This window comes from Nyctibius grandis, chromosome 4, assembly GCF_013368605.1.
Source record: "Nyctibius grandis isolate bNycGra1 chromosome 4, bNycGra1.pri, whole genome shotgun sequence".
NCBI classification, from domain to species: domain Eukaryota; kingdom Metazoa; phylum Chordata; class Aves; order Nyctibiiformes; family Nyctibiidae; genus Nyctibius; species Nyctibius grandis.
The window spans coordinates 72,332,631-72,348,519 of NC_090661.1; the positions used below are offsets into that span (position 1 = coordinate 72,332,631).

The window sequence follows — 15,889 nt, forward strand, 5'->3', positions numbered from 1 at the left end:
AGTTCCAGAATTATTTTTTTAAAAAGCATAGCTCAGTTTGATACTTTAAATAGTCTCCATTACGGAGTCTTCTGTAGTCCTATCATTCAGGCTATCAAACAGTCATTGGATCGTAACAAGTTATCAATCACGATCATGGTAAGACAAAATTGAATTATTACCTATAGAGGAATAGCTGCACAACCTACTACAAATTCACTAAGCCAACCAACCCCCCTTGGGTATGTTACTTAAGAAGAATTCATATTTAGATTCATTTTTCATCTTTTGGATTTAGAGCCTTTAAAAGCATCCCTAGTAATGCTTTCCAACTCACACTCCTTACTATATGAGCTAAATATAACAAGCATACTAAGATATACTGAAGAATTTAGTTTCACTCTATGGCTTCCATGTTAAGCACTGCACACTTGCATTAGGGCTGACAGCCTCACTAGACAGCCTAGGTGGTTTGCTGATGGTTTGCTCAAGGACACAACCCAGTAACCAGCTGAGCATTACAGGACATACAAAAATAGAAGGAGGAGTATCAGTACTTTATTTTTCACGTACAGGACCCGATTCTGTCTTCCCTGCACTTGTACAGAGTACCAGACATGTTCCTAGTACACAGGTCATGCTGGGGCACCTGGCTACCTGATGCGTCAAAAACTGGAAATTAAACTCTCATACTCTAGAAAGGCTGCTATACTCAGATCCCTGTAAATCAAGTATGATTTAAGAACTCCATGCCACCTAAACAGAGTGACAAAGTGAAGTACAGAAGCAACATGTTCAATGGGCAAGGTTCCAAAGAATGGTAAAAAGCAGTTCACAGACAGAGGAAACAAAGAAATGTACCTGGAGTTTCAGGTGCCTCCATCTAGGGGGGAACAGAAAGTAACCTCTACCCATGGGCAGAGATGAGACAATCCCAATAAACTGTGTGTGAGGTCTTAACTGCTCAAATCTGTCCTTTCACGAAGGGTAAGGTGGCAGCTTTGTCATCAGAGAACAGGTAACCCTGGCTAAAATTCCAGTATGTTCCACAAAAGAGGAACAGAACTTCTCTGTGATGCAACAGATTCAGTGAGCAGAGAGGCTTGGGGATTTTCAGTTCCTGTGGTTAGAGATATGCCTTGAAATTACATTGGAAGTGTAAAGGCTAGAAATTTGTCAGAAACATTAGCACTCTGAAAGCCACATGTATACTACTGAGCATATACGTGAAATTACTGGCATAAATTCCATCATAAAAGTGTAAGTGCATATTTACTTTATGTCATCAGATGCACCTTAGTAGCATTAAAATACAATCTGCTGCACACTCTGTTCTTAATTTTACCCCTTAGTTTATATAAACTCATGTATAATTTCCCTTTACATAAATTGGATTAAAAGGACCAACTACACAGCATGAATCACTCTGCTGATACTTGTATACCAGTACTTATGGCTGGCCAAGATTGAAAGCTTTTTAACATCTTTTTATCCTGCTGATTTTGAAGTCCATATGTCTTCAACTATGAGTACATGTAGAGGTGAACTGCAAAGAAACACAGAATAATCTTTTAAAAATGTTATTTCTAGCCTAAAACTAGAGATAGATAAAATCCAGACAAACTCCAACTTAAGGAGAGAAATTCCTAATTAGATGCCTATCTGTATGAAATAAGATCGAATACACACAACAAACGTTAGGAAAATACAGTAGCTGTAAGATCTTAATCATGCCGCATTATGAATGCAAATTTGTTTCTACACGAAGTCTTACTGAAGCCAATGGAACAGCTCAGGGAATAATTTATGGGATGCCTTGACAATTGCAAACTGCAGAATTCTCCTAATGAGAGTGCATTGATACACAAAGCTTAAAATGGGAATTCCTCAAACAATGCTTCTCCTAGAGCTACCCGCTGCATTTGCCTTAACAGTATTGGAGAAAATAAACTTCAGATGTCACTCTGTACTTGGAACTAAGAAAGAGTGCAACTCTGCTAATATTTTCTGTCATCCTGTGGGAATGAAAGAGTAACACCAAACTGGTTTTAAGGTTTCCCCTTTCTGGCAGCAGCTAGAACTGTCCAGGCTCAGAGAAACTGCTGTTAGGTTTTAAAAACAGTATAGCTAATCATTGTTTTTGAAAACATCCATGCAAAACAGCTTGTTCATTCAAGCGTAAATAAAACAAGAACACTCTGTGAAAACAATAAAATAAAATTGATTAATGATTCAACTACAAACACCATTGTGAAAAGTGATCCAGCTACAAACACTACAACAAATTCTAACCAAACCTTCTGCGCTGAAGGAAACACTTTCAAGGTCAAATGAAGTATGCTCCACTGCATAACAAAACCTAGAGTGGAAACCACAGGATGTGATCCTGGAGCAGAGCCTTCTTTAGTTCCAACATCATAAACATCGTATTTGTTCATACTTTCCCATAGCAGTGACATACTTTATAGATGTATCTGTATTGGGTTTGCGTGGCCAGGTTTTGGTAGCAGGGGGACTACAGGGGTGGCTTCTGGGAGAAGATGCTAGAAGCTTCCCCCATGTCCAACAGAGCCAATGCCAGACGGCTCTAAGACAGACCCGCCGCTGGCCAAAACCAAGCCAGTCAGTGACGGTGGTACCGCCTCTGGGATAATATAGTTAAGAAGGGGAGAAAAGTTGCTGTGCAACAAGAGCAGCTGGAGAGAGGAGTGAGAATACATGAGAGAAACAGCCCTGCAGGGACAAAAGCCAGTGAAGAAGGACGGGGAGGAGGTGCTCCAGGTGTTGGAGCAGCGATTCCCCTACAGCCTGTGGTGAAGACCATGGTGAGGCAGGCTGTGCCCTGCAGCCCATGGAGGTTAATGGTGGAGCAGATATCCACCTGCAGCCCGGGGAGGACCCCACACTGGAGCAGGTGGATGTGCCCAAAGGAGGCTGTGACTCCATGGGAAGCCCATGCTGGAGCAGGCTCCTGGCAGGATCTGTGGCCCTGTGGAGAGAGGAGCCCACACTGGAGCAGATTTGCTGGCAGGACTTGTGACCCCGCAGGGGACCCACACTGGAGCAGTCTGTTCCTGAAGGACTGCACCCCGTGGAAGGGACCCACGCTGGAGCAGTTCATGGAGGACTGTCTCCATGGGTAGGACCCCACACTGGAGCAGGGGAAGAGTGTGAGGAGTCCTCCCCCTGAGGAGGAAGGAGCAGCAGAGACAACGTGTGATGAACTGGCTGCAACCCCCATTCCCCGTCCCCCTGCACTGCTGGCAGGGAGGAGTTAGAGAATTTGGGAGTAAGGTTAAGCCCCTGAAGAAGGAAGGGGTGGGGGGAAGGTGTTTTAAGGTTTAGTTTTTATTTCTCATTACCCTACTCTGATTTGATTGGTAATAAATTAAATTCATTTTTTCCCCGAGTTGAGTCTTTTTTGCCCATGATGGTAACTGGTGACTGATCTCTCCCTGTCCTTATCTCGACCCATGAGCCTCGCCTTGTATTTTCTCTTCCCTGCCCAGCTGAGGAGAGGAGTGATAGAGCAGCTTTGGTGGGCATCTGGCATTGAGCCATGGTCAACCCACCACAGTATCATGTATTGGCAATGTTAGTTCTAGTTTTTCAGACATGTTTATACATTTTTGAAGAAAGTAGTCTGCAAGTAAAATGCTTAAAACTTCTATCAAAAGAGGAATGAAAACATAGTGGATGATTCTGGGCTGTGTTCAGCCAGAATCAAATACAGCCTTCCAGGTCACATACAGCACAAAGGCCATGCATGCTGGCAGCATGGCAGATGTACCTACTGTACCAAGTGGACTAAGAAAAACAAACCCAGACTGTAAGGACTTTTAAAGATTACCTCCCCAGTTGTGGTTAAAGATGCTGGCACTACTTCAGCAGCACAAAGAGAACTGAAAACTACCTTATTCGGAAAAGCTGGGGCCCCCAAACCTACTATATAGGGGCCATGAACAATAAAAGGTGGAAGAAATTACAAGGAATGGGTAAAGGAGGAGATCTTTCTAGATTCTGGAGGAAAAAAAATTGAAAATTAGTGAGGCAGAGAAGTCCCAGAAGGAAAAGCCAAGGTCAGGAAAATAAGCTTCAGCAAGCCTTTGAAGACAATTGAACACAACAATGACTGGAACCCATTCAAAAATGAATGATGAAATACTAGAGAACTCTAAATAAGAATGTGATATAGTCTCTCTCCTCCCCTCATCCCACACGGCAAAAGCAATATTCTGCTCATTCTAGAAGCTACAGCTCTGGGACCAGGGACCTCACTGGAAAGCTGCTGTAAAAGCTGTAGTGGCCTGAAGGGCAGACTCTGATCTAGATTACACAAGCATAACTGCAGGGTAAATAGCAAATTCGAAGTGAGCTCAGAACACAGCCTACCAGAGGTGGTAGAGCCATCAGATTAGTAGGCTGAGAAGAAAACTGCTGCATCTAGTTTAAAATGGAAGATTAAACAGATGAAGAGGATACTAATGACTTAACTCTTACTCAAGAAAAACAGGTTTTGTCTTTGAGATTTGCAGAAGATACAGAAAATTTTAAGTGAGGGGTTGGCTTGGCATTCCTGCTTCTCAAATGCTGGAGGGAGTAGAATTTCTCTTCCCTAAATGATTCCTCCTGTCATTCTAAAGAACTACTGATCTGCAGGGCTGAACATTGGCTGGCAGAGATGAGACTGATACATGGCAAAATGGCTAAGGAGTTCAGGTGTCTACTGGGCTACCATAGAGCCTGTGGCTAGTTTCAGGCTAAACAAGCATCTTTATGAATGATCTGGACAGAAAGTTCACATTTCTATATTGCAGACAACTTAAAAATAGAAGGAGTTGCAAGCATAAGACAGCTTAGAAACACAGGCAGAATCCATGATAAAAATGGATTCTGTTACAGAATAAATAAAAGAATGCATCTGGGAACTATAATCTGAAACAAACACAAAGAAGAAGGGACATACATGGGAGACAGTAATGTTTAAAAAGCCTTAATTATAACAATGAGCAGAAATTAACTACAAACCCCACATTATATATTCAAGTTTCAACCTAGCAATATCAGTGTATAGCACTGGGAGAGAACAGTGCTTCCATATGTGAATCTGGCATAATTGCACATCAAGCACTTCAGTTGCTTTGTAAAGGATCTAGAAAAGTTTCAGTGAAGAATAATTGAATCAATAGGGGCACAAATAGAATACAAGGCAAGATTTAAATAGCTAATAATATATAACTTGCTCATTGCCAGTTAAAATAGTTAATAATCAATTACACAGATTTGAGTGGCATAAAGCTCTAAAAGAAGATGAGGAGGGAGGGAGAAGGAAGGAAAATAAATATTAATAGAAAGGAAGAATGGGGATGACTACATTTCTTGACACAGGGATGTCGACTGGTCAGTTTCTAGCAAAGCCTCACTTAATTATTAGTGGCATCATTGCTTATGATATAAAACAAGACAGGATAAAATACTTGCAATGATGAGCTGAAGTGAAAGACATAAGCAAATCATTAGTTTTCTTCTCTTCCACAATTCTAAAGATCATTTACGAAGACTTCAAAATAGTTGCTTGGCTCCATTTAGTATTTTTCTGTGTCCTAACGGTAAGGAATATTACATGTGAAAAGCTTAGTCTCTGGCAATAATGTAAAGCTAAAACCATAACAACTATTTTTCTTTGCAACAAGAGAGATTTGAAGCCATGTACTAGATTTTAGCTCCTACCTGAAGCAGCATTATCGCTTGCCACACAAAAAAAATAATCACTATTTTGAAGTTCAGCCAGATTAGATGAAATTTTATGGAAGAAATAAATTTCTTAGTCCACCATTTCCATCATTCAAACCCTAGAAAAGTGATGCAGTTTGTATTTTGAACAGAGTGAACTTAAATCTCCAAACCTGCAGTTGGGCAGAGGAATAAAAACAACAATAAACATGCCTCCAAATTTTGTCCCCTATCAAAATATTACAGTTACAAGCACCTCTCTATTATGCTGGATATAAAAATATGAATTGTTTATTCCTGTGCTCAGAACTCTCGTGGTTTAAAAAAACCCAAACAACTATGCAAGTCCAACCATTCACAACACTAAGAATTACTGCGAAATTTGGATCTCTCAGTTGTCCTTCGTGTGGGAGTCTACTTAGAAATTCAATTTTTCCCTGTTTCTGAGACTTACAGGATAACATTTCAGAAATAGCAGTTATACTGCTCCATAATGCCAAAAAAGGGATTTGAAGAATGCACGCAGAGACTGGATGATGGCACTTCATCCTTTCTGTTTGAAAGGCAAATGTGTACATGATATGGCCATGAAAACTTCCATTTACAAACTCTAGAAATATCTTTCAGAATGCTGCAATAAATCCAGCATAATAATAAACTTCAGAAATAAATAAGAAAACATGAGACATGCTAAAATAACATGGAAAGCCACAGATGCAAGTTGTTCACGTAAGACAGAAATGACATTTCAGCTTGTATGAAGTAATGCTTTTATACAAGCTGGTTAGACGAAACAATTTTGATGGTGTGAAGTGTTTGGAAGGTGATAAACTGATTTATTCAACTGAAACTAGCCAAAACACCAATTCCGGTTCTGATCCTGATAGCCAAACACTATCTTCAAATATACAAAGTGAACACACAAAAACAACTTGAAAAGCACGTCAGTGACATTGTATAGTTTAAGCCATGAATAGTTAGAAAATGTGAGAATGAAGCATACTTGAATAACCTTAAATTGGCCCCTTTGTTTGTCCAAATTATGATATAGTCTTTAACTGCATGATTATGTACTTTTTTTTTTCCACATAAATTCTGACTCATTCAGCATACATAATGAATAGTGTGTACATAATGAACTATTTTTCTTGTAACAGCTATTTGCTGTTGTTCAGTGTGTAGTCCCAGGAGTTATTTGCTACACATTATTCATATTCTGCTCTGAAGACAAAATTATGAATTTCATCATGGGTTTTTCCATGTACCTCATGGGTTTTCCAGGCTACTACAGTGCCTGGCTGCTTAACAAACGTTCATTAGTTTATTTTGAAAACACCTCTGTGAGAGGAGGCAATCATACTGTTCCCATTTTACTCATGGAAAACTGAGGCACAGAGAAGTTAAAAGGCGGTTACTAACTTTCAGTGCCTATTCAAGATGGTTTAAGTCTCTTTCCTCAAAGCATTTAGCACTTTCCATGTTCAAAGTCCTACTCTCACTGAAGTCAGCCGCAGCTGTTGACTCTCAGTACCCCTGAAGCCCTGACACCATGGTACCAAGATCAAGCACCCAGAAAAGGAGAAACAGAACAAGTAACAAACTCCTTTGAAAAGTAGGTAGCTCTTGCTCAGTTCCATGCAGAAAGTCTGGAATAGACTCCAGGTTAGAACCAAATTTCTCCCTCCTTTCTTTCTTCCCCCACCTTGTTTACAACATGCCATTCAACATCCCCAGTATCCACTGCACAACATAAACATCCCAACACCATGTTGGTTCTGCACAGAGGACTGAACTTTCACCATTTCCTAGCTTTGAGTGTTTAACTCGGTAACCTTAATAACCTATTATATGTGTGCAATTTCTTAGGTTTTGCAAAATGGCAACCAAAAAAAAAGATTAAAAATCTACCTGTGGCTTCATACCAATTCTCATATGGGTAACCTGCAGTGCTGGAACATTGAGGTGCACAGCAACAGGCACACATGCTACCATTTGAGCTGAAAGGCCAACCATCAGCTGTACCAGACTGCCATCCTTCACACAGATAAGTGCTGAAAAAGGATGTCACGCTTTGCCAGTGGATTTTAAACCTCTTTGACAGCAAATGAACAAGGTGAATTTGGTATCGTGGGGTCATGTGTGGCTTTGGAAGATGACACGTGCTGATACACACTGACCTTTCTCTGGCTGTCACACCAAAACATGGCCACTTCTGCCCTGTTCCTTGAACTTGTTCCTGTCCCACCCCTTCTTCTACTTCCCAGTCACACTTCAAAAGCCATGTTCTTCATTCCTAAGGCTGTCTTTTCAGTCCCAGGCTCTTTGCTCAGCAAGTCCTAGTTCCATTCCTTTACTCCTAACCTCTGTGATCCAAGCTACCCAGTTCCTGCCTCCACATTCTTGTACTTCGTATCTCTTTGCAGACACATCTCCAGGTTTAGTCTTCACAGGTTCCCAGTTCTCACTCCATCTTTATTCATCCAATTCATCTCATCTGGGTGAACACTCCCTCATCTTTTTTCCCAGTTTTACTTCCCTGGGCACCCTGCCTGTACTGGGATTACCTCCCTTGCTCCTTCTTTTCCTGTTCTCATTCAGGGTCATTTTGGCCACTTCTGCCTTCCCATTTAATCTAATCCTCACAAACATCCCCAGCTTCTAAGTCTTCCCTGTTCTTCTACCTTTCACCAGCCACTGCCTCAGTCTCTATTAGTGACAAGCCCATGTGCCTTCTGGGCCAGTTTTCTTGCCCCTCTCCCCAGTCCGTCTCTCCTGAGTTCCAACACCCTCATTGAAGGTTTTGCTGCTCCGCTTTTCTCCTTTCTGCGTTTTGGTAGGTGTTGTCTTCTTTCCAGCTGTCTATGCCAACTGTAAGAGCACGGAAAGCAGATGACAGTGTCACTGCCCTCACTCTGGCAGGACCGCAGCACCCAAAGTGCAGTATCTGTAGGGGGAGCGCTGCGCAACCACAATGTGGAGCTTCAGGAAATTCAACTGCTAAAATTTAACTCTTGTACCAAGTCTGTGAAAAGCACAGTTTTTTTCAAAGGCTCATAATTTTCTGAAGGTAGATGTATTTTCATAGAATCGGCCTGCTCATGACACAAAGGGCATCCATCCACTAAAGCTTTAATCCCTAGGTAGGCTTAATACAAATTTTATAAAAAGGTCACCAGAATTTTTAGCACAGATTAAACATTCTTTCCTGGCCTAAGTTTACAGAAATATGGCTGCAATGTTCAAAGATGGCAAAGGAAAATAACAAATAATACACTTTTTCCTATAGATAAAGTGAGTTCAGCAGAATTCTAAGGAACTACATATGTCAGACTGTGCAATATACTAAGCGGTGCTAGTAGACCCACCTAAAATAATAAGAAAAAATAATGCAAGATGCATTTGTAAATAACAGAGAATGCTGAAAACAAGAGCTGATAATTGGCTTTATAACGCCCCATTCACTTTAAACCAAATCTTACCAGGCCTTTTTGTTTAAAAAAAAAAAAAATCTCCAAAATTTTTTTCTTTTATTTGACATTTGTAAGTTTTCTAAATGGTATTGATTCATTAAGAGAGATGATGATGCTTGCAAAAAAACCCACTGAAAAAAAAACAGAAAAAAATCTAAAAAGATATGAATTGTTGTGATATTATTAATTGCTCTCTCCAATTCCTGGATTTCTGGCGCCTGCATATACCTCCATAGGAGGTATAACCCAGTTTTCTGAATACAAAATGTTTCAGTATTAATTCCCTCATCTTAGAAAACAAGAAAAATATTTTGTTATCTGCATAAATATTCCAGTATTGCTTATGTTTATACTGCAGCATTGCCTGCAATTCCAAACTAAGTGTGCTGCAGAATTTATCATAGTTGAGTTGGATATGTAATGTTATCATTTCTTTAGTTGCCTTTACAGTTACTACAGCTTAGAGATCAAGGACATTTTCAAAATATGAAAATGCACTGTATTTTTAATTCACTATGGGTAATATATTGATATTTATCACAAAACTTTGATTAACTGCAGTGATGCCAACATATCACCTTAAGAACTACATTTTTTACAACAAAGATACCCTAAAATAGATTGTAAGTATTTCTAATATAAATGCACTAACTAAACCAATATACACAATTAGGGATATAAATGTGTTGCATATAAATTTGCACACTTACCTAGAAAGATTAATGCCCTAACCTTTGCTTGCTTGTTTTTATGTTTCCATTAAAACAAGCTTTTTGATACATAAGTGCCACCTGTAGGAAATACTGAAGTATGCTTAAGCGCAGTCTGGTGCCAAATTAGGCACCGAGTTGCATATTTTACTGCCCAATATAGGTGCCTCCTTCAGAAATTCAACCACATATTGTAGGAAGCAATGACCCTGTTAGTGGCTTACTTGATAAAGATTAGTTTGTAAAGCCGGATCTACAGGAAAGTTGTTATTTGTCGTGAAGCCTATTCAAAAGGGAACTAAAATTAAAAATACTACATTTTCCCATTTCCTTGTCTGTATGACAATATTCCATAGAAATTGAGAGTCCTGAACTACAGAATGTTGAGTCAAATACAGTCTGCAATGATTAACATGGAAGTACTTCACTACAATTACTTGGAGTAGACAATACGAAGGACTGCATAATTTATCTATTTTCATTTCTCTCTAGTATTAATAAAAAGAAATATACATGAAAAAGTGTTTAACAAAAGAACAGTCTAGCCTCTACTACTACAAACACAGTTCAGTTTCTCTAGGCAGTGAGTTAGGCATGAGTGGATGGAAGTGCATATTATGTCTTAATTCAAACATAAAAAAATTCAAAGAAATTCCTATGCAGCTATAAAAATAATTAATGTAAAGACTTTTTAATGCTTTGCCAATTTCTTGAATATTTCAAGAAAAATAAAGAGCTTACAAAAATCTAGCATTTAAAATATTAACTCTGCCTAGGTCGAAAAAGTGAAGTATTTAATCACAACTAATTTGTAAAAAAAATAACTGAGAAAGCTGGACTGACTTTTTCTATAACCATCGCCTATAACAGTTACGCTTCAAAAATATACTCACAACAAGGAAATAGTTTCATTAATTCAACTGTACCATTCACTGACACCGTATCTCCATTCCTTGGTATATTTACCAGGTAACACATATTCCACACCCAAAGCACATTTTGCATCAAAAAATGAGAAGTTATTTTTGATAATTCAATGTCAAATGAGAATATGAGAATAAGCTGGTATATGAACACAAATGATATGCCACTCTACAAGAAAATGTTTTCATTGTTTGACTATCAGTTTCTCTGTTCAGTTTTGTCACTCATAGTTGTGCATGAACGATATTACTCTCTTCCACCATAGTCAGCTTTCAGTGTTGCTTTAAACACGTAAATGTTGTTTTGGCTGTCCCTCCTCACCACCTCACATTCATCTGGTTGCTTCCATGCAGACCATCTTTCATACCCGCACCTGCCCTCTCAAATCAAACTTATCCGTTCGACGGTGGAGCTGTGCCTTCCCGGGTGTCACCGGGGAAGGACTACCGCTGCCTCCACGGCACTGCGGTCTCCCTCGGCCGTGCGGCCACCGGCCACAGCACAGCCGGGCACGGCACGGCACGGCACGGCACAGCACGGCACGGCACGGCCGGGCCCGCCGCCGGCGCGGTGCTGTCCGCGGTGCTGAACCGCGGGGCCATTCCCCGCGAGGGTCCAACTCCGCGCCCCATCGCTCGCACAAGCGACCGGCAACAAGTTCCGCCGGTAGCCCCCGCCAGCCAGCACAATTCGTCTGTGTATTTTAAGCACCGGAACTGCCCTCCAATACAAAGGAGTTTGGAGATGACGGACAACAAAACACCCACCAGGGCCACTACCCCGTCCCTAGGTCCGGACTCCGCAGCGCCTGCTCTAGTTCTCCTTACTGCCGCTCCCAGACAAACCCCGGCGTCCATCCCTGGCAGGGGCAGGGCTGTGCAGCAGGCTCGCCCGGGGGTAAACGCGCTGCAAAGCAAGGGACGGCTTAGGGAGCGGCGGGTTTCCCTCCCTTCCCTCCAGCAAGGTGCAACCTTCTCTTTTTTTTTCTTTTGTTCTCGAAGGCAGGAGGGTGGCGGCAGCGGCGGGAGGGGTGGGGAACACTTGCACCTACAAATACGTGGGGGATAACAAAGGACCATACGCCGGGGGGATTAATTTGCATTAGCATCCATGAGGGCAGCGGCATCTTACGTCTGCAGGGATTAGCCGTGCCGAGCCCGGACTTACCGTCCCTATCGCAGAGCTGAATCGCCTCCAGGCTCAGGTTCTTGATCACCTCCTCGCAGGGGCTAGCGGGGCTGCTCATGGTGTGCGCCAGGCGCGGAGCCTCCATCGCGCCCCTCGCCGCTGCCTGTTGTCGCGCCGCCGGGGGCTGGGGCTGGCCGGCTCCGCGGCGGGCGGGCGGGCGGTGCAGAGCCGCGCGGCAGCGCTTCCCGGCGCCGCCCGGCTGGGCTCGGCTGGGCTCGGCGGAGGCGGGCGGGAGCGGATTTGTCACTGCGGCGAGGCGGCAAGGGAGGGGGCAGCAGAGAGGCGCGCTCACCGCGCCGCACGCTCCGCGGTTAAAGGGGCCGCGCTCGGCCCGCTCCCCTCCCCCGGCCCTCCTTATGTAACCGCGGTGGCGGGGAGGAGCGGCACCGCGGGCCGCCGCCGGGCCTGCCCTTTCCTTTGCCCGGCTTCGCCGCCCGCCGCGCTGCCCCTCACAGCCCGCAGCGCCCCGGGCACGCGCCGGCCCCTGCACGCGGCGACGGCGGGCGGGAGGCGCCCCAGAGGGCGCGCGGCGGGCGGCCCCCGCGGCCGGGCCCGGGCACCCCACGCGGCACAGCCCGGCCGCGGCCTGCGCGGGCCGCACCGGGGAGACCCGCCGGGCCAGGCGCCGCTTCGGGCACAGCTGCCCGCAGCTGTCCTGCCGGGCGCCTGGCGCCGGGGTGCGGTTTGCTCCGAGGCTGCTCCGCAGCCCGCGGGGAGTCGCATCGACGCACAAACCCCAGCGGCGCAGGGTATCGATTTCCCTGCCCTGAGCGCACAGCGCACCGCAGCCGCTGTCCGTGCATCACACCAGCTGCGGGGGCTGCCTGCGTTCGCTGCGATCCTTCAGTTATGCAAGAATTTGAAGAAAGAAATATTATGCGTTGTTAAATCGATAAAACAAGAACAGCTGGCAGGACAGGGTACAGGAACGAGTCGTTTCTGGCCACCTGCCCTGCGCGCTTCCCTCCTGCTCCTTTTGTGGGAAGGAGAGAGAACCCACAGCACACCGGTGCTATTTCCACCAGGCTGTTGTAAAAAGTGAGGTGTGTTTTTTTTTTTTGTATCAGGGAGAAGCAATTCCATCTCAGTTAACAGTTTCAGCAATAAGAATGGGGCCAGAAAATGAGACAATTTAAGTAAAGAGCAATAGGAGAAGAAATTAAAGCTTCTGCAGCACTGCACTGTGGGTGGGACAGCTCGGCTCCCTCCTCACCGTGGGTCCGCAGGGTGGACGAAGGAGCAGCCTCTGGGCCTTGGGGGCTGTGGGAGCACAGCAGCTTTTCCAGTTTACAGATTGACTTTGGGATCATGCTCATCATGCTCGGGTGGGATCACCAGTCTACAGATAAAGTGGTTTCAGCCTATTTCCTACAGCATATCACAGTAAGCACTGCTGGCACCTCTTTGTTGTTTCACTAAACCCAAATTGGCAACATTCGGCCATCCATTTTGAGACACCAGCACCAACTGCTTTGAGAAACACCAGCTCGTTGCACACTGGCCCCCGACAAGCTTGCAGCAGTGAGGTATCTTGGTCAGCACTGCATGCCAGCAAGTCCAAAGTACTCCTAAAGCTCCCATTTCCCATTTTGGAGTCCCAAGAGCCGCCCAGTCTCCCACCATGTCCTCACTGATCTGGCACGGTAGCAAGGTCCACACACAGCCAGACGTTTGTCACTCAGGGGTGGCTGCCTGCTGGATTTTGGGATTATTCTATTCTTTATGATGGTTTCTAGGGACACCAATCTGAGGAAATGAGCTCTGGCATTACCTTTGACAAGGCCACTGCCAAGTGCTGCTGTCTAGGAGAAAGGAACAGGTTTTTTAGGAGCCCTGACTCCTACAGCACCTTCAAAGATCTGTAGTGCAGCCTGGGGAGAAAGTGCCACACTGAGCACCCTTCCTGCACTGTCTCCTCTTCTCCCCCTCCCTTCCTTGCTCATCTTCTATTTTTTCCTTCTCTTTGTGTCTCTGTTGTTTTTTCACCCTGAAGGAAAATGTGTGCAGAGGGGTCAGGCAGAGGAGAAACGGAATGAGTGGGAAGGAAACTTAAAGGAAGAGAAAATGAAAAGGAAGCGATAATAAACAGGGAGGGAGAGTGTGAGTCAGTGGGGAGGTGGGAAGGGAGAGGAATATATGAATGAATGCACAGACAGAATGAGGACAAATGTAGAGTCTGAGCAGGAAGAAATGAAAGTGGGTGAGTGCATTCATCAGGTTTTAATTTTGGCTCTGACAAGCATTCATTCCTTGCACAGAAGCAAAATCTTTCTCCTTGATACTGCAACTGTTCTTAGCACACAGTCGTCTACGTAAGGCTGGAAAATTTCTTTCTCTGAAGATGGTGTGTTTAGTCTCTCGGCCTTATGTTCCACATTCATTCCTTTCCACAATGTGGCAGACACTTCAGCAGCTCACACAATCTTTTTACTTCTCGCTACAGCGCTATATAAAGTCCATTTGAAGCAGACCCTGTTCTTGGACACTGAGAGAATTCCCATTTTATTCTCTCTGCCTCTATTTTATACAGCTTTCTCTTTTCTGCTTTTTATTCTATGCAACTGAAACCACGTTTTTAAGAACAGATGGATTTTGTGTAGCTCTTTGAAAGCAGACAGCTTTGGGGGTGTTTCCCATTTGTCCAAGCCCTCTCATTTCTCAGCTGCCTTTTAGCAATAACCCCTCGCTGAGCTATATCTGTTTATCTCCCCATACCATTACACTTCTTTTTTGAAAGAAAAGACTGGTTAGTCTACAAATGCTGACAGACTTCAGTGGAAGAGTAGAGCAGAGAAATCTTTTTCATGGCTCCACTTTTCTGAAGCATGAAACAAGCTGGACCTGCCTGAGACAGCATTTTGCAGAGTCACACTTCAGACTTCATGCTTCCTCCAGCCAATCGCTACTCCCATCACCTGGCCTAGGGCTCGGCGTCTTTTAAAGCTCAAATTACTCCCAGATGTGATTCTGCGCAATCATTCTGCGGTGAATTTAGTCCTAGGTATTTCGGTCTCAAAGCACATGATACTCCCTTGGTGTTTTTCTTACCTGAAAGAACTGTACTCTGCTTGTCTTGACAAGGAACAGCATTGTCTGAGGCACAGGTCATGTTTGTGCTAAAGGATGACAAAGTCTCAGCATATAATCAGAAAGTTTGTTCTGTGATGGATTATCCCTGACAGTGTTTAGCAAAAAATGTCACATATCACAAACATGGGTCAACATGTAATGGGAAGTCTGCCAATGGCAGCACAACATTAGAGACAACAGTGTCGTGTGTTTAGAACTGCAAAAGCTTGCAAAGAATTTGCCACAACTGCAGCCTTCAGCACTTTCAACATTAAATGAAGTATTACCAATTTCTGTAGTTCAACAAGAGCAGGCCTGTTATTGCAACCTCACATAAGGAGAGAGAAGCAGCATTTTCTAGCACAATACATATACCAGGAAACATGAGCTGTGAGACACACCTCTTGCCTGGCTGGGTTCAACAATCTCAGCTCTCACGCCTGAGCCTGGCATTCACAGCCCCCCAGGTAGGTCGCCAAGATCTTGCTGCAGGGCTAACACTCTACCACAGACAGGCAGAGAGGCTGCCAGCCAGCTGGAGAGGTGTCTGGCTTCTTGCCTAAAAAACACAACCTCATTCAAGCCATAAAAGCAAGAGGAAAAGGTGCTGTGTGCTCCTCTCCTCCCCACAAAAGAACCCCACACCATTACAAAGTTCTGTCCTGCCTGTGCTGCACTCCTTTTTGGGAAAACTGCTCCGCAGCAGCAGCAGAGTAACAGCACAGAGCTGTGAGGCAACCCTGTTCTTCCTATTTGAAAACACTTCTGTATTTCACACTAGCAGGTTTTTATTTGCAAGTTATAAAAGAAACCTCC

At 44.0% G+C, this 15,889-nt stretch overlaps 1 protein-coding gene across 2 annotated transcripts in view; it reads right to left on the bottom strand.

Moving 5' to 3' along the window:
* The window catches only part of PHYHIPL (phytanoyl-CoA 2-hydroxylase interacting protein like), a 59,939-nt gene that overhangs the window by 25,610 nt on the left and 18,440 nt on the right, over nucleotides 1–15,889 (bottom strand). Inside the window, exon 3 of one of the 2 annotated variants that reach the window (XM_068399547.1) lies at nucleotides 11,270–11,290. In XM_068399547.1, the coding sequence (XP_068255648.1) occupies nucleotides 11,270–11,290 (21 nt within the window). Of the gene's footprint in view, nucleotides 1–11,269; nucleotides 11,291–11,983; nucleotides 12,090–15,889 lie in introns of those variants that run through there. The other variant, XM_068399549.1, reaches the window with a different exon arrangement.